This window comes from Meles meles, chromosome 4 (genome assembly GCF_922984935.1).
Source record: "Meles meles chromosome 4, mMelMel3.1 paternal haplotype, whole genome shotgun sequence".
Taxonomy (NCBI): Eukaryota; Metazoa; Chordata; class Mammalia; order Carnivora; family Mustelidae; genus Meles; species Meles meles.
Genome location: NC_060069.1, coordinates 63,065,900 through 63,092,460, shown reverse-complemented (window position 1 = coordinate 63,092,460; position 26,561 = coordinate 63,065,900). Strand labels below are relative to the sequence as shown.

Below are 26,561 nucleotides of genomic sequence, written 5' to 3'. Positions count from 1 at the left end.
GGCTTCTCCTTGAAGTTACTATTTTTATTTTATTTATTTATTTTTTAAAAATATTATTTATTTATTTATTTATTTGAAAGACAGAAATCACAAGTAGGCAGAGAGGCAGGCAGAGAGAGAGGAGGAAGCAGGCTCCCTGCTGAGCAGAGAGCCCAATGTGGGGCTCGATCCCAGGACTCTGGGATCATGACCTGAGCCTGAAGGCAGAGGCTTTAACCCACTGAGCCACCCAGGCGCCCCTGAAGTTACTATTTTTAATTTTTTTTCTTTTACAATTAATAATCATTTGAAATCATTGCAAAGATCCTTCTCACACCCCCTCTTAGGTCCACCCACTACTTTAAATGTTTATTTTTGCTTTATGTCCAATTAGTTATTACCAAGATGATGCCAGTGGTGACACTCCAAGTTCATCATCCCTTCTGCTTCTATCAGTTGATATGCTACTCTAAAGAAGAGCTCTCTTTTCACTTTGGGTGTTTATTTATACATATAGTATCAGTTGAGTATATATAATTAGGATTTATAGCCCTAATTTATTTAATGGGTTTTAATTCAGTACTACTTTTTTTTTTTCCCTTCAGATACTCAAATTGTTCCAGGTCAGCCCAAAATATCACCTTTAACCTAGGTTCTGTCTATTGGCGTATCCTCATTATTCTTTGAAAATTACCTTCGTTTTTTGGTGTCATGTTGTTTTTGACAAACTTGTTATCAATCTGATTCTGGGTTTTTTGTTTTGTTTTTTGTTTGTTTGTTTGTCTTGTAAGTGATCTGCTTTTCACACTGGGAACTTTCAGAATTTTTCTCTATGTCTTTCATGCTTTTAAACTTCATTATAAAATATATAGATGTGGGCCACCTGAGTGGCCCAGTCAGTTAAGTGTTTGCCTTAATTCCTGCATTGGGCTCCTTGCTCAGTGGGGGTCTGCCTCTCCCTCTGCCAGCTGCTTCCCCTGCTTGTGCTCTCTCTCTCTCTCTTTCTCTCTCTCTGTGTTAAATAAACAAAATCTTAAAAAAAACAAAAACAAAACAAAACAAAAGTCAAATAAAATATATAGATGTAACTTTCCCTTTTTCTGGAAAAATATTATTTCTTTAAATATTTCCTCTCTTCCTTTTATTTTTCTTCTTCTGATATTATTTCTAGAAATCTTATTTCTATCCACCATGAATTTTAATTGTACTTCCCTATTTTCTCTCTTTATACTTTTCTGCGATTTCTAGAAAAATGTTCATCTGGTATAACTCTTAACTTCAATTGTCTGTCATATCTATTACTTACCATCTCTACTCATCCTATCTATTATCATATTTCTTTTAATTCTTCTTTTTCCTTACCTATTATTTTTTCTTTTTAAAATATTTTTTGGTTGTTTCTTTTTGCTAATGGATCCCCTTCTGTTCTTGTATTTAATTATAATGCTTATTTTTAAATTCATGTGTTGTGTGTTTTAGTATGTTTACTTTAGGTATTATATATGTTCATCGTGTTTCTTTTGTGTGGTTGTAGACCCTCACAACCAGATATCTAGGGTTTTAGTCTGGGAATTTATGTTGCTCTGGAAGTATTAGCTACCCTCTTATAGTTTATAGGAGGGCAGAGTCGAGTCAGATCCCAATTTATATCTTTCTGGGTTTTCATAATGGGAGTAATCATGTCCCCAGATACTATTGCACTAGTCTCAACCTCTCTCATTTTCTGAAAGTTCCCCAGGCAACCTCAGGTTTCAGGGATTGGTATTAAAAGAAGGAGCAATGGGGAGAGAAGTCCCCTTGGGTTTTAGTTCCCAATGCTCCAGGAACTGAAGGAGAAGAATAAATAACCAAGGGTTCAAGTTTGTTCAAGCTTTTTTACAACAGTATTTCACCACAGCAGACCCTGGGAAGCCTTCATAACCCAGTTTTTGTTTCATTTATTTATCCCTCCTTTTTACTATTTTGTCTGTAACCCACATTTTTACCCAAGTTCAGTCATTATCTATATCTCTTGGTATTCTATTTTTTTCACGTATAGAGTATCCATCTCTACATATTACTTTTACAGTTTAATGCACACATTTTATCACAATTTTCTAAGCCATTTCCCTGTTTGGGATATTGGGCTGTTTTTTGTAAATGCTATTATAGATTATACTGGGAAGAATTAAATTATTCTTGTAGAATAAATTACAGACTACAGAATTGCTATTGTTATTGCTATGAAGAGTAATATTGCCTTAACAATGGGTTGTTTGAATTAGCAATGCCAACAGCCAATAGTTGTGTCATGAGAGTTTATCCAAAGTTTTGCTGACATTCATGTTAAAAATGTAATGTGATCGTGGTGCTGCTTCTCGTGAAGGGAGACAGACTATGCATATTTGTTTTCAGATAATGGGCATGGAATATCATAAAAAATTATATATTAGGATCAATATCATGTGTGGGGATGCAAACAAATGGATGAAAAAGCTATTTTTGCTATATTAGATATTATGTCCACCTGGTCCTTGCGTAATGATACATAAGCAGGTCCTTCTGTCAGTTGGGAGGATCCAGTGTAAATATAGCATCCTTCTCTGAGCAAAAGATTGTCTTTACTTTTTCAGATCTCTGCATATCTTCTAATAGGAAGAGGACAGGAAAAAATATTTGAAATGCTTCCATACAAATGTTAGGATGCTATGAAATGCAAAACAAAAGGCATTTTAAAAAGCAGCTATTAAAAAAGAAAGTCAAATATTCCAAAGCAAAAATGAAGATGGAACAAAAAATCAGAGAAATAAGCAAAAGAGTTTACCCTGTGGATTCCTGGTGTTGGGAAGTTATGTATTCTGGTAAATTAGAGTGGGAATATAGCAATACATGAGGAAAGAAGACAGTTATATGCCTATAGGGAGCAGGGAGTTGTAACTAGCATTCATATATAATAGCAGGACCATGGGGGTAGTAGGAAGACTAGAAAGAAACTCATCCACTGGTGGAGGAAAGCTTTCTTTTATCTGAGCTCTGGATGAAAAAAAAAAAAATCTGTATTTAGAAATCAAAAACTCTAGCTCAGAATTTCCACTACTATTGTAGTACAGAAACTGCAAGCCAAGAAATTTACATAAAAAATTGTCCCCAAGCCAGAGATGCCCCAGGATGCCTGGCAAAAGTAAATGCAATGCTGGGAACATATATATTGGAGAAACACTAAGCAAAAGAATGATGGAATAATCTTATTAATATCAGAGAAGAGGTGGGGAGGAAGAGTTTAGGAAAAAACTCAGCACAGAGAAGATGTAAAGAATAATTGTTCTACATATTCTATATAGAAATTAGAAAGATATAGCAATTCCCAAGTTGAATGCATGAAACTAGTCTAAAAACATGCAAAGGAAAATTTGATAGCATTACTAGGACAACTGATAAAGACAAATCATATGGGAAACTTTTGTCTTGATAAGTCAACTTGTCTTGATAATAGAGAAAATATACAGAATAATTAATGAAGTTATAACCATACGCTTTTCTAGCTTGATCGACGGGACATATATATGAGGTGCTGCGCTCATATAATAGGGAGTACATATTTTTGTTTGAAACATTTTATTAAAGTATACATTCTCTATCAGATATAATAACCTACAGGATTACAAAACAAATCTCACGTAATATCAAAGAACCAATATCTTACAGACCTTGCTTTCAGTCCATAATTAAGTTAGATACCAATAGTAACACACACCTTGTATTTGAATACTTAAAAAATTATTTGATCTAATGTATTGTATATATTATAGGAAGAATGTTGAGGGAGGGTGGTGCCTGGGTGGGTGGCTCAGTCACTCCAGTGACTGCCTCTTGGTTTTGGTTCATTATCTCAGGCTCCTGAAATTGAGCCCCTGCCTCAGATCCCTGGGGAGTCTGCTTGAACGTGTCTCTTCCTCTCCCTCTTCCCTCTGCTCTCTCTCTTTTTCTCTTTCTCTCTCTCAAAAAGATAAATGAATCTTTAAAAAAATAACTTGCAAACTAAGAATAGTGTTTAAAAAAGAAAGAATGATAGCAAAAATTCTGAAGTTTAGAATGTAAGATAATAAGAATGTATGTCAAAATTAATATACTACATCTATATAAAAAAGTCTGTAGCCTTAAGTATCTGGGTAAAATTGAGCAAAGGTAATGGTAAGCATAGAACTTAATATTGAAGTGGAAAAAATATATAATGAAGATCTAGAAATCCCATTTGAAAATACTAATAAATTAGCTACTTCAAGCAAAACTGATAGAGGAAAAAAAGAAAAAAAAGATGAGTGAGTTAATATTAGAAAAGACCAAAAAAACCCCACAACAAACAAACAAACAAAGAAAAACAACCCAGATATATGGCAGTGACTATTTTTTTTCTTCTCTTTCTTTGGTAAACACAAGAATAGAATGAACAACTAAAGGCAGTAAATTTAGAAGAAATAAAGATGTTAAAAATTTGAATGTATAACCATTAATATTTATTTGAAAATATTAATGAAATGAAATGTAAATATACATTAAGTGATAATGTACCCTCTTTCCTCACCCCACACATAAATATGAGGACCAAATAGTTTAGGTATATATCCTAACACTCCTTTGTAAAATAGATAATCCCTATGCTACATATAAACTCTTCAAAAATCCAGGAAAAGAAGCAAAATATCCCTAAACATTTGGAAGGTTGCGTAATCCAGATACCAAAATCAGACACGGATAAATGATAAGTAGAATTGTCAGCCAATCTGTTATTTATGCAAATATCCTAAAAAAAATACTAGTATACCCAGTTACAAAAATACATATTATGACTAAGTCAAGCTTTTTCCAGGGGTATATGCATTTTTTAACACGGTCAAGTGAGAAGCCTTGCAATTATCTCAAAGAGGATTCAACATCTGTTTATGATAAAATGTGTTTACAAAGTAAGAACAAAAGTGTTCTTCCTTAATTTGAAAGGGAATTTTCAAGGAAACTATAACAAACATCATTTGTTTGTTTGTTTGTTTTTTAAATAAAATCTGAGGAACATTCTTTCTAAAGTGAAGAATACAAAGTAAGGATCAGGGAATAAGGCTCTCATTGCCTTTATTCCATACTGCCCTGGCAATCCTACACAAGATGATAAGAACAATAGTTGAAAGTTGTAAAATATGAAAAGAATAAACAAAACTCTTCTTTTGGTAATTGTCTAAATTGAAACCAACAAAAATAAAACTCTGTAGATCAACTAGTACAGTGTATAAGAGATTAACAGGAAGGCACATTGTACGACCAAGGTAAGAAATTAAATACCATGCTTATACACAATAGAGAAAGTTAAAAATATTATATGTTGTTATCATAGCAGGAAAATCATAAAAATAAATTTAATAATAGTTGTTCAAAATTTTTCTGGAACAAAATATAAAACTTCATTAAAAGACCTAAAAAGCAACTGAAATAGTGAGGCATACAATGTTTATGTCTTTATGTTTAAAGACACAATATAGTTTCCTCAAATGAGTTCATTAATTTAATTCAGCCCTAATGCAATTCTCAAATGTCTTTAATAAAGAATATGTGAACAAGTGACTATCCATAACACAGAGGTAATATTGAATATCTACTTTACAGTGTATTCTGACTGGATTAAAAACTTGAATTTGAAAATTCAGTTTTAATATATATGAAAAACATTTTCTTAAACAAAAAATTTTAAAAAAGTTAAAAACCCCACAAGTACTCAAGGAAAATAATAAATTATTGAATTTGACTATATTAATACTTAAAATATAATAAATATCTAGAAAATATAAATCACAAACTGAAAAGTGTTGTACTACATATAACTAATAAGAGAATAATATTCTAAATTAAAAAAAAAACACAAAAATACCCAAAATGATAAACAACACAAAGAAAAATGGTCAAGGAATATAAATTAAAAAATTGGATTATGAATATACATATAAAAAATTGTTGGGGCACCTGGGTGGCTCAACTGGGTCCTGGGATCAAGTCCTACATTGGGCTCCATGCTAAGCAGGGAGCCTACTTCTCCCTATCCCTCTGCCTGCCACTCTGCTTCCTCTCTCTCATTCTCTCTGTCTCAAAAATAAGAAAAATAAATAAAATATTTAAAAATAAAAATAAAAAATTTCTGAACCTTACTAGTAATGAGGGAAATGTAAATTAAAGCAGTAATAAGATTTTTATACCTGTCAGATTGTCAAAATTAATAATTCTGAGGAGCAACTTCTCTGGACCTATTATAGTTGAAGATACACATATATTATAATCCACAACTTCTGGTTATCTAACTGAAGAATAAAATGGCATGTATGCAAAAGAAATGTAAAGAAAAACTTTTTTGCCACAATATAATATTGAAAATTTAGATATAACCTCATTAGAGTTCAGTAACACTAGAACATAAACTGGGATTAATCCTATTACCAAATATACTTAGCAGTTTAAATGAATGACTCATATCTATTTACCTTCATGGAAAGTTATGAAAAACATAATGCTAAGTGAAAAAAAAAGGAGATAAAATAATTTCTATCAAGTGTCAAAGCCTATAAAATAGTAGGGTACATTGATTTCTATTTATGTGCCAATGCCCTTGTCTACCCATATCTACTTATCAATCTCTCAATATTATCTAAATCTATGTAACAAAACCTGAAATGATTAACATTAACCTTAGGGTAATAACCAAATCTGCAAAATCATATTTGTAACTGAAAAAGGAAAAGAACTAAGGAACTATAGTAAAATAATATCTTAAAACTAGATGTGGATCATCATAGTATGTTGCATTATTTATTCTTTTATATATATGAAGAATATCTTATAATGAGAGAAATGGATGTTTAGAGTGAGACTTTATTGTTTAGCTAGAAATGTTATATATATGAAGACCCGGGTTTGAGTCTCAGTTCTGCCCCATGTGTTTTATTCAATAAAGATAATAAAAACTTGCACTTGGCTTATTTCAAGAGTCAGTGAGATAAATGTCTATTGTTATAAGTCGTAAGACACTGTATTAATGCAAAGTAATATTCCAAGCAGTAGTGTATATATCTTGTAAGGTTTTCTCACTTCTGAATTAGGGGGGAATAAAGAATCTTACAAAATCAGAAAATATTTTTTCATCCACATCTAACTGAAAGATAGTCTGGAAATATTTTTTAAAACCATAAAGTAATGTGTCTCTTATTTAAAGCTCACTATCTGGACTATTTGGAACAAATATAGAACATGGAATTAAACATTAAAGACAAACATATGAGGGGCACCTGGGTGGCTCTGTCAGTTAAGCAGCTAACTCTTGATTTTTGACTCAGGTCAAGATCTCAGGGTGGTGAAAGCCAGCAGTGTAGGGCTCCATGCTCAGAGGGGAGTCTGCTTGAGATTCTCTCCTCCCTCTCCCTTTGTCCCACCCTTGCTATTTTTCTATCTATAATAAATAAATAAGCCTAAAAACAAAACTAAACAAAACAAAAAACCAAACATATGAATCCAACTATATGATGTTCTGGAAAAAGGAAAACTATGGAGAAATTTAAGACCTTGGTTGCAAGGGGTTCAATAAGGAGAGGGTAGGGGAAGGATGAAAAGGTAAAGCACAGGAGATTTTTAGGGGAATGAAACTATTCTGTATGATACAGTAATGTTGGACACATGTCCTTATGCATTTGTCAATATCCATATTATGTATAACACAAACGGTGAAGCCTAATGCAAACTATGGACTTCAGTCAATAATTATGTATTAATACTGTCTTACCAATGATAATGAATAGATCACCCTAATCAAAGATGTTAATAGGAGCAGGGGACAGAGATTGGATATTTGGGAGCTTTGTACTTCCCAGTCAATTTTTCTGCAAATCTGAAACTGCTGTGAAAAACCAAGTATATTCATCAAACCAAACAAAAATGCATGACGCTTAAATTAAAACCACAGTACTCAGGCTCTAAGCAGATTTCCATTTCTCATATATGAGTTGCTCAGGCATTCTCTCATGGCATCCTTAATCCTGTTTTAGTTTTAATTTTAACAAATTCAGGATAATGATTTCCCATTTAAATTGTTAGAAAGGGTACATTCAAGGAAAGAGGAAACTTATTTATTGTAACAATTTTCATCTAGTGGAAAGAAGTGACACTTGAAGGTCTGTGAGTGTAGCTGAGCTACTTTGCATTAGCTGCTTTCTAATTGCCACCCCCACCCCACCCCCAAATAGAACCTCCTGGCTGCCCTTGAACTGCTTCTAGAAACCTCCTACCCGTAGACTTCCCAGGATCCATCAAATACAGAATTAATCCATGTCACCCCTAAAGGCCTTCGAAGATGGCTTCAGGACTAGACTGAATCATCTCCGGATTGGTGTCTTTGCCTTATATGTTGTTGAAATTTTTGAGTATCAGGAATGAATACAAGAACTCAAAGAGGCAGAGCAATTAGGAGGAGATTTAGAATAGAAGTGAGAAAGCAACCAACACAGGTGAAAAATGAACACTGCAATATTTGGAAATACATATAACTTTAGAAATATTTATTCTTTTAATTTCTGTAATGCTTTACAGTTTTTAATGTAGTAACATAATAATGAGTCATACAGGAAATGTTAAGTTAGCTTCCACATGTTCTTTTTTCTGAAGCTAGAAAAGTACTTAAATTTATTTGGAAATAATTTTATCTGATAATGTATTTTTTAAAATATGAGTTGTCCACATCTCCCTGAGATCTTCTGGGTGCTCTCATATTGAACTTCACTGTAGCTCTGGGCTGTGAAGTTTAGGCTGCTTCTTTATAACTCTTAGTTCTGTGAGGCTAGAAATGGTAACTTACTCATCATTGTATCACAAGTACCTAAAATAGAGTTGACACAAAGTATTGAATAGATACTTGTGAAAAGTTGTAACTTTGATTTTCCAGAAAAATTCAACTGTTTGGAATTCTTTTGTTAATGATATTAGATAAATTGAAATTTTTAAGAGAAAAAGAATATAGGGGGGAAATCTTATTATTATTTTTTTTTTCAGATGAAAGAATTGTCAACATGCAAGTTCAGACAGTTACAAAATTCAAAACAGTGACTAATGTTGTTGGATATTTAAAGGGCTTGACATCTCCAGGTAAGTAGTGCTGAGATTCTGTATGTATTTATAATCTATTAAACCCACAAGAAAATGCTCTATAACAATGTAAGAGCATAATTAAATGCATTTCCTACTTTAGATGTAACTAGTTCACTCCACTCTTAGAGTGAGTTAGTATGAAACCAAGAGGTAAGTCTTTATTCTCTTTCTTACTTTCTTCAAAAATAAATCAAAGTAGAGAGTAAAGGGAAAACAAAACAAAATGAAATGAGAAAACAGTTTAGATTTGATAAATCGGCATGTACCTCATGAAGAAAAGCTACAAAAATCAGTGTTTTTGCTTGTTTGTTTATTCTTCACTGTAACATAACCCTTGGATTTTTTACTTTTATCAAGAAAGGACCTTTTAAGAAAGAAAATATTTTAGTTTTAATGGTGTCTTTAAAAAAATAAAAGTTTTTATCTCCAAAATCTAATCTTTCAGTGCTAATCCATGTTCTTCCTCTGACCCTATGTCCATTGACAGTTCTGCTTAAGGTCTGCATGGCTTTAGGTTTTGAAGATGCTAATGAAAAGGATCCCCTGGATAAATTTTAAATAATTTTACTCCTTGCTCTAGATGTTCGTAGCATCTTCAGATAATATCATCAGGCTAAAAAAGTAAAACTAGCTATATTAATTAAGAGACTCATACCCCTCACCCCCTTCCCCCGCCATGGGCCAAAGGGCAGCAGAATAGACTCTATGGACAGCCGTTGCACTCCCTCCCGGCTGCTCATGCCTGCATCCGTGCTCTGGAGACAGCATCTAAAAAAGCTTTGTGGACTGAGAAGGCCAATGAAGTCAACCAGCAAATTCCATTTCGGCCCGATGGGAAGCTACTGCACATTGAAAAAAGCGAAGCGATTTTTAAGTTTCCCCTACCCTTCTGGCCTCTGAAAACATTGGATGTGTCCCACGGCAGGGGCAGGCCGGGGCTTTGCTTTGTGTGCTCTTGAACCCTAGCCTAGAAGGATGCCCAAATCCCTTAGAGGACGCCTGTAGCGCTTTCGAAAGTTCAAGAAGCTGGGGCTTTTCCAGATCTCGGAGTCCCATTTCTCCATCCACAGAGAGGACTGGTGAACCTTCCAATGGAGGGCAGAATACTGCTGCTGCTAAGAACTTGAGTTTGAGCAACGTGAGTTCCAGGTTTGGGGGTTTCTCCTTGAGAAGACTATAATAAAAAAGTTAGCTACCAAAGTAACTATTTAGAATGAGAAAAGAAGAATAGCGGTCAAGATGGCGGAGAAGTAGCAGTCTGAGACTACATCAGGTAGCAGGAGATCAGCTCAATAGTTTATCTAAACATTGCAAACACCAACAAATCCAACGGGAGATCGAAGAGAAGAAGAACAGCCATTCTAGAAACAGAAAATCCACCACTTTCTGAAAGGTAGGACTGGCGGAGAAGTGAATCCAAAATGACGAGAAGATAGACCATGTGGGGAGGGGCTGGCTCCCGGCAAGCGGTGAGCAACGGAGCACAAAATCAGGACTTTTTTAAAAGTCCGTTTCACTGAGGGACATTGCTCCAGAGGCTAAACCAGGGTGAAGCCCACACGGGGTCAGCATGGCCCCAGGTCCTGCAGGGTCACAGAAAGATCAGGGGTGTCAGAGTGTCTCAGAGCTCACAGGTATTAGAACGGGGAAGCCGGCGACAGAGACAGAACCGAGGACTGAGCTCTCAGCTCGGGGTTACCTTGAACTGTTCTCAGTCTGGGTGAACTCGGAGCGCGGCCGGACGCTGGGGATATGGGAGTGATTAGGTGCTATTCTCTGGGGGCGTACTAAGGAGTGGGGCCCCGGGGTCTCAGCTCCTTCCGGCCGGAGATTGGGAGGGCACCATTTTCATTCGCGTCCTCTGGAACTCTACAGAAAGCGTTCAGGGAACAAAAGCTCCCAAAAACGAACCCGAGCAGATTACTTAGTCCGGCCCCCGGTAAGGGCGGTGCAATCCCGCCTCGGGCAAAGACACTTGAGAGTCACTACAACAGGCCCCTCCCCCAGAAGATCAACAAAAAATCCAGCCAGGACGAAGTTCATCTATCAAGAAAAGCAGGTTCAATACATAGGACAGGGGCACCTGGGTGGCTCAGTGGGTTAAAGCCTCTGTCTTTCGCTTAGGTCATGATCCCAGGATCCTGGGATCGAACCCTGCATTGGGCTCTCTGCTGGACAGGGAGCCTGCTTCCTCTCTCTCTCTCTCTCTCTCTGCCTGCCTCTCTCCCTACTTGTGATCTCTATCTGTCAAATAAATAAATAAAATCTTTAAAAAAAAAAAATACATAGGACAGCAGCGGAATTCCAAAGGTGGAGAAAGCAAAGCACGGAACTCATGGCTTTCTCCCCATGATTCTTTAGTCTTGCGGTTAACTTAATTTTTTTTTTCAATATTTTCTTTCCTTTTTCTTCTTCTGCTAATTTTTTAAAACTTTTACCCTTTTCTTTTTTAACATTTTTAACTAGTTTATGTAATATATATATTTTTCTTTCTTTTTTAAATTTTTTCTTTATTTGTTTTCTTTTTTAAATTTTATTTTCATTTTTTTTTCTGAACCTCTTTTTATCCTCTTTCTTCCCCGCCACGATTTGGGGTCTTTTCTAATTTGGTTAAAGCGCATTTTTCTTGGGTCTTTGCCACCCATTTAGTATTTTACTTCCTCCTTCATATCCTCTTATCTGGACAAAATGACAAGGCAGAAAAATTCACGACAAAAAAAAGAACAAGAGGCAGTACCTAAGGCTAGGGACCTAATCAATACAGACATTGGTAATATGTCAGATCTAGAGTTCAGAATGACGATTCTAAAGGTTCTAGCCGGGCTATAAAAAGGCCTGGAAGATATTAGAGAAACCCTCTCTGGAGATATAAAAGCTCTTTCTGGAGAAATAAAAGAACTAAAATCCAACCAAGTTGAAATCAAAAAAGCTATTAATGAGGTGCAATAAAAAATGGAGGCTCTCACTGCTAGGATAAATGAGGCAGAAGAAAGAATTAGTGATATAGAAGACCAAATGACAGAGAATAAAGAAGCCGAGCAAAAGAGGGACAAACAGCTACTGGACCACAAGGGGAGAATTCGAGAGATGAGTGACTCCATAAGATGAAACAACATTAGAATAATTGGGATTCCAGAAGAAGAAGAGAGAGGGGAGCAGAAGGTCTATTGGAGAGAATTATTGGAGAGAATTTTCCTAATATGGCAAAGGGAACAAGCATCAAAATCCAAGAGGTGCAGAGAACCCCCCTCAAAATCAACAAGAATAGGTCCACACCCCATCACCTAATAGTAAAATTTACAAGTCTTAGTGACAGAGAGAAAATCCTGAAAGCAGCCCAGGAAAAGAAGTCTGTAACATACAATGGTAAAAATATTAGACTGGCAGCAGACTTATCCACAGTGACCTGGCAGGACAGAAAGAGCTGGCATAATATACTCAGAGCACTAAATGAGAAAAGCATGCAGCCAAGAATACTATATCCAGCTAGGCTATCACTGAAAATAAAAGGAGAGATAAGAAGCTTCCAGGACAAACAAAAACTGAAAGAATTTGCAAACACCAAACCAGCTCTACAGGAAATATTGAAAGGGGTCCTCTAAGCAAAGAGAGAGCCAAAAGTAGTAGATCAGAAAGGTACAGAGACAATATACAGTAACAGTCATCTTACAGGCAATATAATGGCACAAAATTCATATCTCTCAAGAGTTACCCTGAATGTTAATGGGCTAAATGCCCCAATCAAAAGACATAGGGTATCAGAATGGATAAAAAAACACAACCCATCTATATACAGTAACAGTCACCTTACAGGCAATATAATGGCACAAAATTCATATCTCTCAAGAGTTACCCTGAATGTTAATGGGCTAAATGCCCCAATCAAAAGACATAGGGTATCAGAATGGATAAAAAAACACAACCCATCTATATGTTGCCTGCAAGAAACCCATTTTAGACGTGAAGACACCTCCAGATTTAAAGTGAGGGGGTGGAGAACAATTTACCATGCTAATGGGCATCAGAAGAAAGCTGGGGTGGCAATCCTTATATCAGATCAATTAGATTTTAAGCCAAAGACTATAATAAGAGATGAGGAAGGACACTATATCCTACTCAAAGGGTCTGTCCAACAAGAAGATCTAACAATTTTAAATATCTTTGCCCCTAACGTGGGAGCAGCCAACTATATAAACCAATTAATAATAAAATCAAAGAAACACATCAATAATAATACAATAATAGTAGGGGACTTTAACACTCCCCTCACTGAAATGGACAGATCATCCAAGCAAAAGATCAACAAGGAAATAAAGGCCTCAAATGACACACTGGACCAGATGGACATCACAGATATATTCAGAACATTTCATCCCAAAGCAACAGAATGCACATTCTTCTCTAGTGCACATGGAACATTCTCCAGAATATATCACATCCTGTGTCACAAATCAGGTCTCAACCGGTATGAAAAGATTAGGATCATTCCCTGCATATATTCAGACCACAATGCTCTGAAGGTAGAACTCAATCACAAGAGGAAATTTGGAAAGAACCCAAATACATGGAGACTAAACAGCATCCTTCTAAAGAATGAATGGGTCACCCAGGAAATTAAAGAAGAATTGAAAAAAATTCATGGAAACAAATGATAATGAAAACACAACGGTTCAAAACCTGTGGGACTGAACAAAGGCAGTCCTGAGAGGAAAAATATATAGCGGTACAAGCCTTTCTCAAGAAACAAGAAAGGTCTCAAGTACACAACCTAACCCTATACATAAAGGAGCTAGAGAAAGAATAAGAAAGAAACCCTAAACCCAGCAGGAGAAGAGAAATCATAAAGATCAGAGCAGAAATCAATGAAATAGAAACCAAAAAAACAATAGAACAAATCAATGAAACTAGGAGCTGGTTCTTTGAAAGAATTAATAAGATTGATAAACCCCTGGCCAGACTCATCAAAAAGAAAAGAGAAAGGACCCAAATAAATAAAATCATGAATGAAAGAGGAGAGATCATAACTAACAGCAAAGAAATACAGATAATTATAAGAACATAGTATGAGCAGCTCTACGCCAACAAATTTGACAATCTGGAAGAAATGGATGCATTCCTAGAGACATAGAAACTACCACAACTGAACCAGGAAGAAATAGAAAACCTGAACAGACCCATAACCAGTAAGGAGATTGAGACAGTCATCAAAAATCTCCAAGCAAACAAAAGCCCAGGGCCAGACGGCTTCCCAGGGGAATTCTACCAAACATTTAAAGAAGAACTAATTCCTATTCTCTTGAAACTGTTCCAAAAAATAGAAATGGAAGGAAAACTTCCAAACTCATTTTATGAGGCCAGCGTCACCTTGATCTCAAAACCAAACAAGGACCCCACTAAAAAAGAGAACTACAGACCAATATCCTTGATGAACACCGATGCAAAAATTCTCACCAAAATACTAGCCAATAGGATTCAACAGTACATGAACAGGATTATTCACCACGACCAAGTGGGATTTATTCCAGGGCTGCAAGGTTGGTTCAACATCCGCAAATCAATCAATGTGATACAACACATGGATAAAAGAAAGAACAAGAACCATATGATACTCTCAATAGATGATGAAAAAGCATTTGACAAAGTACAGCATCCCTTCCTGATCAAAACTCTTCAAAGTGTAGGGATAGAGGGCACATACCTCAATATTATCAAAGCCATCTATGAAAAACCCACCGCAAATATCATTCTCAATGGAGAAAAACTGAAAGCTTTTCCGCTAAGGTCAGGAACACGGCAGGGATGTCCATTATCACCACTGCTATTCAACATAGTACTAGAAGTCCTAGCCTCAGCAATCAGACAACAAAAAGAAATTAAAGGCATCCAAATCAGCAAAGAAGAAGTCAAACTATCACTCTTCGCAGATGATATGATACTATATGTGGAAAACCCAAAAGACTCCACTCCAAAACTGCTAGAACTTGTACAGGAATTCAGTAAAGTGTCAGGATATAAAATCAATGCTCAGAAATCAGTTGCATTTCTGTTCACCAACAACAAGACAGAAGAAAGAGAAATGAAGTAGTCAATCCCATTTACAATTGCACCCAAAACTATCAGATACCTAGGAATAAACCTAACCAAAGAGGCTAAGAATCTAGATGCAGAAAACTATAAAGTACTCATGAAAGAAATGGAGGAAGACACAAAGAAATGGAAAAATGTTCCATGTTCCTGGATTGGAAGAATAAATATTGTGAAAATGTCCATACTACCTAAAGCAATCTACACATTTAATGCAATCCCTATCAAACTACCATCCATTTTTTTCAAAGAAATGGAACAAATAATCCTAAAATTTATATGGAACCAGAAAAGACTCAAATAGCCAAAGCAATATTGAAAAAGAAAGCCAAAGTTGGTGGCATCACAATTCCAGACTTCAAGCTCTATTACAAAGCTGTCATCATCAAGACAGCATGGTACTAGCACAAAGACAGACACATAGATCAATGGAACAGAATAGAGAGCCCAGAAATAGACCCTTAACTCTATGGTCAACTAATCTTCGACAAAGCAGGAAAGAATGTCCAATGGAAAAAAGACAGCCTCTTCAATATATGGTGCTGAGAAAACTGGACAGCCACATGCAGAAAAATGAAATTGGACCACTTCCTTACACCACACACGAAAATAGACTACAAATGGATGAAGGACCTCAATGTGAGAAAGGAATCCATCAAAATCCTTGAGGAGAATGCAGGCAGCAACCTCTTCAACCTCAGCTGCAGCAACATCCTCCTAGGAACATCCCCGAAGTCAAGGGATGCAAGGGCAAAAATGAACTATTGGGATTTCATCAAGATCAAAAGCTTTTTGCACAGCAAAGGAAACAGTTAACAAAACCAAAAGACAACTGACAGAATGGGAGAAGATATTTGCCAATGACATATCAGATAAAGGGGTTAGTGTCCAAAATCTGTAAGGAACTTGGCAAACTCAACACCCAAAGAACAAACAATCCAATCAAGAAATGGGCAGAGGACATGAACAGACATTTCTGCAAAGAAGACATCCAGATGGCCAATAGACACATCGAAAGTGCTCCACATCACTTGGAATCAGGGAAATACAAATCAATACCACAATGAGATATCACCTCACACCAGTCAGAATGGCTAAAATTAACAGGTCAGGAAATGACAGATGCTGGCGAGGATGCGGAGAAAGGGGAACCCTCCTACACTGTTGGTGGGAATGCAAGCTGGTGCAACCACTCTGGAAAACAGCATGGAGGTTCCTCAAAATGTTGAAAACAGATCTACCCTATGACCCAGCAATTGCACTACTGGGTATTTACCCTAAAGATACAAACGCAGTGATCCAAAGGCGCACGTGCACCCGAATGTTTATAGCAGCAATGTCTACAATAGCCAAACTATGGAAAGAACCTAGATGTCCATCAACAGATGATTGGATAAAGAAGAGGTGGTATATATACACAGTGGAATACTATGCAGCCATGGAAAAAAACGAAATCTCGCCATTTGCGACAATGTGGATGGAACTAGATGGTATCATGCTTAGTGAAATAAGTCAATTGGAGAAAGACAACTATCATATGATCTCCCTGATATGAGGATGTGGAAATGTAACATGGGGTGTTTAGGGGGATAGGAGAAGAATAAATGAAACAAGATGGGATTGGGAGGGAAACAATCCATAAGTGCCTCTTAATCTCACAAAACAAAGTGAGGGTTGCTGGGGGGAGGGTGGGTTGGGAGAGGGGGAGCGGGGTTATGGACATTGGCGAGGGTATGTGCTATGGAGAGTGCTGTGAAGTGTGTAAACCTGGTGATTAACAGACCTGTACCCCTGGGGATAAAAATACATTATATGTTTATAAAAAAAATAAGAAATAAATTAATTAAAAAAAGAGAGAGACTTGGGGCACCTGGGTGGCTCAGTGGGTTAAGCCGCTGCCTTCGGCTCGGGTCATGATCTCAGGTTTCTGGCATCGAGCCCCACATCAGGCTCTCTGCTCAGCGGGGAGCCTGCTTCCCCCCCTCTCTGTCTCTTCCTGCCTCTCTGCCTACTTGTGATCTCTCTCTCTCTGTCAAATAAATAAATAAAATCTTTAAAAAAATTTTAAAAAACTTAAAAAAAAAGAGATACTCATACAACACTTCCTAATGCATTGTGAGGCTGAGCCACATCTTGCTGTCTGAGAGCTTGGCATACAGGGTAGAATGCAGCAGTCCGGTCGGCACAGTTGGGCCACCTCTGTTAATTTTGTTGGGATATTTACTCCAGTTCTCCTTGGAGAATTTTCTCCACAACTTTAGTCAAATTGACCCCATAATTGATAACCTAGAGAATTTTGAGATCAAGTTTTACATCTCCCCAAGTTTCTTGTCTCCCAACTCTTAGAGAATTAATGGAAAGTTCATATTTTCTCTGTTTTCTTTACAGTAACAATGTTGAACAATCTCTGACTTTAATGTCTTTAAATGCAAGATATAAATGGGTTGGGAATTTATCATGGGCTGCATTTCAACAAATTTCCATCAGGAGAATCTCTAATAGAAGCACCAGCAATATTTATCATCATTGCTACGTATACTAGTTTTTATGGAAAAACCAAATTGTACAAAACTATACTAGTTGGAGGGTAAAAGAACTTTCCTAATTGAAATTCAACATAGAAAAAAATAAATTTCTTAAAATCAATTTACCAGGAATATTCTGTAGTGTATAATAAGCAAAGCTTCCCAAATTTTGTTTATTTGAATTCTACACGAGAATATTGGCTGTTCATTCACATGATTTTCTTATTTAATGGCTCTGAAAATTAGAAACAATTGTTAAGGCTTTTGGATATGGTTTGTCTAGAAACAGATAATCCCAAGCAGAACTTTCACACATATCTGTTAGATGAGTAAATAAATTTCCTGAGTTTCAACATTTGCAACCACCCTGGATATACCATTAATTAAATTTTGATAAAATTTTGGCAGATCAGATCCATTGCTGCTTCTAAAATCAGCAGAAAACTAAAATAACTTCATGCAATGATTTCCCATCAAATAGCTTTCTGATGAAGTAAAGGAGTAATTCATTTATTCCATACACAAGTAGTCCTTATGTGTCAGACACTCTTCAAAATGCCTTACACTTAGTAATTTATTTAAAACAGAAAGCAAGGGAATGATGTATGTGATATTTGTATTTTCATTTTATACTTGAAGAAATCCAGGCATAAAGGCTTAGATTAGCTCTCCAAGGTCACACAACTAGTATATGGGATAGCTCGGACCCATCCCAAGCAGGCTTGCTTCAAAGTCTGCACCACTGAGCTATGGGACATCTCTGAATAAAATGACACTCTGAAGAAATCTTTTTGCACAGATTTTTGGGCTACTTGGTGAAAGAAATATAGATCTACACCAGTAACATTCAGTGGCAACAAAATTGGAGGAAACTCTGGAGATAGAGTTGTAGTCTACCTTATTATTGACAATAGTCAGTAATGTACATTGAGTAGGCCCCATCCATGTGTCGTGGAGCTCTTTTTATGTTGTGTCTAATGGATTTTGTATGATTATGTGAAATATGTGGAAAGAAAACTTTTACAGTAGTTGTATGACTTTTGATGTTGATTTTTTTTTTCCTTCAGGGAAATGAGAAGAGCTAAGACTATAAGCTGGAAGCTGTAATTAATTCCCTAAATACTTCATTTATTTCAAAATCCATATATGACTACCACATTATTTAATATTTACAGCTACTGAATAACTGCTCCTTCATATGTATTAATAGTTCATTAATATTTACTGAGCATACATGCATTGTTTACGGGGCACTTCCCACTATGATTCTGGAAAAATGTTAGATAAAGCTTTCATTGTGGCATATTTGTATACTTCATTAATTAATATGCATGTTGCAAAGGACAGTAATATGGATCTAAGCTTTGGAAACATAATTGAGTTCAGCAGCTGCCTCTGCTTTGATATACACAGATGTGTGAATCAAGACAGTGGGTGAAAAATGTTAAAGTAGTCTTAATTATTAGGACAGTTTTACATAATTGGTGCTCAGTTGTGCAAAGGATTATGTAAATGTCATTAAATTTATTGTTAAGGTTTATATTTTGTCTTAATGGTCCTTGTCTCCTTCTATTTCCAGACCGGTATATCATAGTTGGCAGCCACCATCAAAGTGCATACGGTTCTTATGGACAAGAATGGGCCAGCAGCACTGCTGTAATCACTGCTTTTATCCGGGCCTTGATGTTAAAAGTTAAGAAAGGGTGGAGACCAGACTGCACAATTGTTTTCTGTTCATGGGGAGGGACAGCTTTTGGCAATATTGGCTCATATGAATGGGGAGAGGTAAATGCACATTAATTACTATGCTTTTCCTGCTCTCATGCTCCCTCGGTCTCTCTCTCTCTCTCTCTCTCATTGACTAAAGTTGACAAAATAAAGTTCTGAAGCCAGGGATAAGAATGTGCCTTTCAACCAGCTGTCCTATCTTCTAACTTGCTGAGATCACCTATAAGAAAGGGGGGGAATTAGACCCCAGTGCATTTTGTTTGATCTGCCACTATCTTACTCTTGTTGCTCCCAGACCTACCCCATGGTTGTGTTTACTGGTTATTGTTTCTCCTTAGATAGGTTGATAGTTACTGGAGAAGAAAAGATCAGGTAATGCATACAACTATTTTTTTTTTCTAACCTTCTGGCAATTATCTGGAATTAGGAAACAGTCTCCTATGTTAAATTTCTACTACCTAAGGATCATACCATATCTACGCAATATGTAGATTGACCTCAGAATAGTGATTTCCTTCCTTCTCACTCCCTCCATTGCATCTTCCTTCTGTTCTTACATGTCTATCTCTCTGTCCCTTCTTTCCTACAAATCTATTAACCCACCTACCTACCTAACCTACCTTAGGAAGGCTTTGTCCAAATGAAATCTTCATGCGATGAGTCATAGTTAGAATGTCATTGGAATGTTTAAGTTTCAAATGCTTTTGATAGGTTTGTGTTTCACAGACGTACTGTATTTTTAATGGGATATATCAAATGATAATTGAACTGATGACATGTTAAAAACAATGAAAACATTTTAAAACTCATAGTCTATTTACTTGATGATTATTTTTTTAAAGAGGGAAAACTGTAGGAAAAAAATCCATACAATTTTATCTAGGAAAATAAAACAATTTTATATTCTAGTTTATTTACTATCTCAGCTTAGGAAAAACAAAACAAAACAAAACCCTAAATATCTAATGGGAAATTCTCCTATGTCATTTTTTAAGTATTAAAAAAAAAGATAAAATGTCTATTGACCACAAAGAAAAAATATCAAAAAGATACACACAAAAAAATAGCAAGTGTCTTTTTAATTTGAAGAAAAGTATTCTTAACAGTGGAAAAAATTTAGTGTAAGCTTACCAAGATATACATGTTGCAAATTAGAATATTTTTCATACTCAAATTAGTTGTGTATTTGTTTCATATTCAAAAGAACTAATTCAAGTGAATCAATTTTATTGCTGAAAGTTTTTAAATTTATGACAAATTTTTAGTTAGATGGAAAATGCAATAGCTGAACCAACTTCTCAGACTTTTTATTTAAAAAATTTTTAAAGACATAAATAAGTTAAAAAGCATTCTGGGAATATATTTGTGATTTGGGCTGATTTAGTATTTCAGAATTTTTTTCATCATAAAATAGGATTTTAGTTTTCTTGCAACATTACGGTGCATTTAAAAAAGTGTGTCTTAAAGATTTTCAAATTCCAAAAATTTATTCCTCTATGTCATACAGCCTTCTCCATATCTGTCTAGTAACTTTTACATTAAATTTATGTTATTCCTAAGTTAGCACATATAGTTCTAAGCTATGTTCTGCAAGTTGGCTTTTCCAACATTAGTAGTTCCTAACTTATGTATCCTGAGCCCCTATGCATGGGGAAGTGCATTGCAAAAAGTCTTTGAATTTATTTGACCATCAAGCCCCACAGCCTGTATATTCGATCAATAATGTGGCCTTGTATGTATGAAGGCAATTATATTTTAAAATTGAAGAGATTAAAAAAATTGATTTTTTTCTGTTTGATAAAATATAGATTTACTTGTAAGTTTTACTGAGTTCATTTTATCTTTTGATAGTTTAATATTTTTCTCTATCAGCAAATAAACCTAAAACAACTAAAGACCGTATAATGTGGGAGCCCATAGAGAAAAGTATTTATGTTAGAAAAGACCCTTCCTATTCAAAAATAGTAGGAACCTCTGTCCTTACATTTTTATGTGGGTATGTATATATGTATGTTTGGCAACCAGTTATCTGTTCAGTCACTTTGTGGCTTTTTCCATCACTAGATAGGCAAAGATAGAAGAGTGAAGAATATGGTGAATAACATATAGATTTGATTATTGGCTCATGAATTGTACTATGTAAAATTAATATGTCTCAGAAGATTATTTCAATACTGTTCATGAAGTCATTTTGTAAGTCTCTGGTTGAGAAGGAATTTAGAAAACTATTTAGAAAACTACTGGTTTTCCTGTTCGGTCTACTTTTACCAAATCTACTCCTGAGAACAAAACATTTTCTTTTTAGTTGAAATCAAGTTATGGTCTAACCTAATTTCCTAGTGAAGATGAGTGAGGAAAGCACTTGCTGACACGTCATATCCCCCTATTTAATTTTACTTGCACAGGAAACCCACAGTTGTAATTAAAAAGATTAGGAGATATTGGCCACTAAACTTAGAACTGGAATTTATAGGATAGAGTTATTATAGAAATGACTCAATACTGATCTTGATCCTTGAGGAAAATTATCACATTTTACTAAATAATTAGTACCATTTCTAAATAAAATAGTACCATTTACTAAATGAAAAGTACTTTTCTTTCTTCTTTTCTTCTTTTGTAGATTCTTCATTTTTCACAGGCAACTGTGGAAATGCTACAGAATTTACAGTCGGAAAGTCTGACTTCAAATTCTTTCTACCATAAAACTCTGTGGTGTTAGGCGAGATTAACTTCTCCAAGACTTGATTCCTCTGCACATGTACTAATGCAAGGTTCTCATCAGTGTTAAATGCACTAACATATATACAGTTCCTATGAGCTACTGTGTCAATAGAAGTTGTTTTGCCACAGCACTTGCCGGACATTTTTTTCTTAAAAAAAGGACATTTTTTATTTTATTTTATTTTTATTTGTTTTTATTTTTTTTTTAAAAGGACATTTTTAAAAAAAAATTATTATGTGCAGAGTATTTAAGCTTCAGTTCATCATTCCTGTCCATTTGAAACATTTACTCATTTTATTTATTTATTTGTTTTAAAGATTTTATTTATGTATTTATTTCACAGACAGAGATCACAAGTAGGCAGAGAGGCAGGCAGAGAGAGGAGGAAGCAGGCTCCCTGCTGAGCAGAGAGCCTGATGTGGGGCTCGATCCTAGGACCTTGGGATCATGACCTGAGCCGAAGGCAGAGACTTTAACCCACTGAGCCACCCAGGTGCCCCTGAAACATTTATTCATTTTAAATTAAATGTCTTCACCTCTCTTACAGAGGTAGAGCTGAATTTTCAACTTAAAATAGGAGTCACGTACTGATTTGCCAGGGAGACAGGCTCTTGAGGTCTTACATGTCATAGTACGAAAGGTAAGGTCCTAAGACACAAAGTAAGACAGTTCTTAGGTCATTTCTGTAGAATTGTCATCATGATGACTAGTCATTACATATTTATGCAAAAAAGGAACATAACAGAAGGCTGTCTTAGCAGCACCTTATTAATAGGCGCAATGTTCTTCGGTTTTGGGGGATAGGACTCAGCAAAGAAGTAGAAGAACTATTCTGCTGCCTTCATTTTATGCTACTCATGTGCATAAAATGTATCAGGTTTTATTTCAGGTAATATGTGCAGGGACAAAGGTGTATTATGTCCCATTTTGCTCAGAATAAAGAGCTACTGCATGTAAAAATTAGCTAACTATCTCAAAGGAAAGGCCTCGTTTGATTAATCACTGAAATAGTTTACATGTCTGTTCTCTAATTCAATAACTATAAAATTAAGTGCTGTGGCTAGAGCAAACTTTCTATTCTGTACTCTAAAGTTGAATCTTATACTAGCTTAGCCATTTAAGAACATTTTTTTTTAAGATTTGACTTTCTTCAGGAACATGTTTAAAAATATTTTGTCATGTGTGATATGTAACTCCCTATCCCTTTTAAAATCCTTTTATGACCTTCGTACACTCTAATAGAGTACATGTTTTTAGAACAGTAATTGTGCCATGTAATGACTTTTTTTTTTTTTTTTTTGCAATGTAATGATTTTAAGTAGGGAGTGTTTATTATTCAACACATAACTGTTAAAGTAAAATCTCTTTCTTTTATTTAATGGTTTTTTGTTTGTTTATTTGTTTTGGTTTCAGGATTTCAGGAAAGTTCTGCAGAGAAATGTCGTGGCTTATGTTAGTCTCCATAGTCCCATAAGGGGTAACTCAAGTCTACATTCCATAGCCTCACCATCTCTTCGGCAACTGGTAATAGAGGTAAGATGAACTACTTTTTAATAAAATGATTATACACAATGCCTATTTCTCTGGAATTTGAGAAATTATATAAATTGTCTTGATGTTTTCATTTGTATTTAATATACTCGAAACTGTTTGAAGTAATAATCTGTCGCTTATATTTTTTATCAATGTTCCTTTAACCAGTTTTTTATGTTCTGCAATTCTATACTTGCTATGGTGATAGGTGTAGGTAGAATCTTACAGTTATAGAGAACATATGTAAAATTATAAATGTGTTTTTTTAAAAATTGAATTTAGTTCTCAAATTCCCAATTCTGTTAATCTTGATACTTTTTGGTAAACTTCATTACTTTTAGACTTCCTCCTCGCTCATTGTTTGAGCAGTTTTGAGACCTGCTCTATCTTTTCGACAACATTGTAAGCACCAGGAAAGCAGGATCTATGTCTAGTTTCTAGAATATAGTGATAACTAATTCCAAGATATTTAGAAAATATTATTTAAAAATACTTATGGGAAAGAATAGCACACATTTTCCTATAGAGTAACTTGAAAAAAAAATCATGTGGCTTGTGATAATGTCTCATGGGACATTTAAAAAATATATATATATTCATTTATTTAAGATTTTATTTATTTATTTGACAGAGATCACAAGCAGGCAGAAAGGCAGGCAGAGAGGGGGAAGCAGGCTCCCTGCTGAACAGAGAGCCTGATGTGAGGCTCAATCCCAGGACCCTGAGAGGCTTAACGCTCTGAGCCACCCAGGTGCCCCCAATTGTTTTTTATTTAAAAAAAAAAATTCTTATTCACTCTGGGGGCTCCTGCATGGCTTAGTTGGTTAAACATCTGACCCTTGATTTCCGCTCAGATCATAATCTCAGGGTCCTGAGGTTAATCCCAAAGTCAGGTTCTACTCTCCACACAGAGTCTACTAGAGAGTCTTTCCCTCTGCCCCTCCCCTTTCTCAAGTGCACTCATGCTCTCTCTCTCTCTCTCTCTCTCAAAGAAATAAACAAATAAAATCTTAAAAAAAAAATTTAGTCCTTTCTGGCCTATTTCAAAGAGGTTTTCAGAACGTCTCTCCTGTTTATTAGTTGAGTTCATTTTTATTTTTGCATTCTTTTTATGACATATACTACAGATAAAATGATATGTGTTATTTCTCAGAATGAAAGTAATAATGTCACCATTGGGGGATGGTTTTCTCCCAACCTGAAGGGTTATTGGTGTATATTAGAAATGACCTTTTAGATGCCCACAGAATTTCCAGTGAATATCATAGAAACTGAGCTAAATAATGAACAGTGCTTTAGTTTAACCATAATGCCTGATTGAAATGTAATGCAAACTAACATTTTATGACTTTCATAAAGTATTTTCTAGTTTAATAGTTTTCATTGACATTTCCATATGTAGTATAATAAAGAAGACATTATGAAAGATGAAATAGATAAATCTGTACATTTGAGATCAGCAAAACCCCAGTGTGATGCCCTAAATTATATCTAGTTCTGTAAGTGAATTCCTCATGTGCTTTGTACTGCTTTACATTCTGTGACTCTCTTACCTGCCTTGAAAAAAAATCAAAAGAAGAAATTCAGCAGCAGATGTCTCTCTTAGAAAGTTAAGATATTTCTGTACAAATGAGTGATCAGAAAGAAAGTGTGAGCTCAAGTATCTGGCCACTGGAAAGGGTTATTTTAAAATTTATTTTTTCCTTCCTGCATTTTACCATATTTGTGTTTTGAGAACTCTGGAAGATAAGTAATCATTGAAATTCATAAGCAAATAGGAATAACAAACTTTTAAGAACTATCTCATCTAGAGAAATATCTATCTATAAAAATGTCTGAGAATATACTGCTTTTTAAAATACCTTTGTACATCTTAGAGAAATGTAAAATACTAACATTTAAACCCAATTTTCTAAAAATATAGCATAGTTTATCAATAATGAATATTAACATGGAAGATATACCTTCCTATCTGCTTGGGGGAGGAATCTTTTTATTTGATAGCTAAAATGTTTCTATACTAATCTAAGAATTAGTATATAAATTCTAATTTACTCAAAGAAAATATCCTTTCAGTTGAGAGAGAGCATATGTGTGTTCTATAGGACAAATTAGAAAGGTAGGATTAGGGTGTGCCTAGATGGCTCAGTGGATTAAAGCCTCTGCCTTCGGCTCAGGTCATAATCCCAGGGTCCTGGGATTGAGCCCTGCATCAGGCTCTCTCCTCAGCAGGGAGCCTGCTTCCCCCCTCTCTCTCTCTGCCTGCCTCTCTGCCTACTTGTGATCTCTGTCTGTCAAATAAATAAAGAAAATCTTAAAAAAAAAAGGATTATTACAAATTCAAAGAAAAGCATATAAAGGTGAAGAGAACAGAAAGTAACAAAATCTCACAGTAATTTATATAATTTAAAATAATTTAACACTAGTGGAATTTAAAAAAAAAGATTTAGAATTTTTTTTCAAAAAATAAAAGGAATGAAGGTGCCTGGGCGGCTCAGTTGGTTCAGCATCTGACTCTTGATTTTGGCTCAGGTCACGATCTCAGGGTTATAAGATCAAGCCCCATGTCAGCCTCCATGTTCAGGAGGGAGTGTCCTGGAGATTCTCTCCCTCTCCCTCTGCCCCTCCCCGCCTCAAATGTAAAAATAAATCTTTTTTTTTTTTTTTTAAGGAACATTATAACAGAATATCAATAAGTTTACTTGCAAAGACATTTTATCAATCTTCAGAACCTTCATATTTTATCAGTTTCTTAGATTCTGTTATCATAAATAAATATGTTTCATATAATCTAGTGTAAACCAAACAAAAACAGTTTAAAAATAATTTTTCTACAAAGA

The 26,561-nt window shown here is 35.3% G+C and overlaps 1 protein-coding gene across 3 annotated transcripts in view; it reads left to right on the top strand.

The window, feature by feature from the left end:
• NAALADL2 (N-acetylated alpha-linked acidic dipeptidase like 2) overlaps positions 1-26,561 on the top strand; it is a 1,427,879-nt gene that overhangs the window by 1,079,045 nt on the left and 322,273 nt on the right. For all 3 annotated transcript variants that reach the window (XM_046003219.1, XM_046003220.1, XM_046003218.1), the window contains 3 exons: positions 9,031-9,123; positions 19,315-19,520; positions 23,602-23,721. In XM_046003219.1, the coding sequence (XP_045859175.1) occupies positions 9,031-9,123; positions 19,315-19,520; positions 23,602-23,721 (419 nt within the window). The remainder of the gene's footprint in view (positions 1-9,030; positions 9,124-19,314; positions 19,521-23,601; positions 23,722-26,561) is intronic.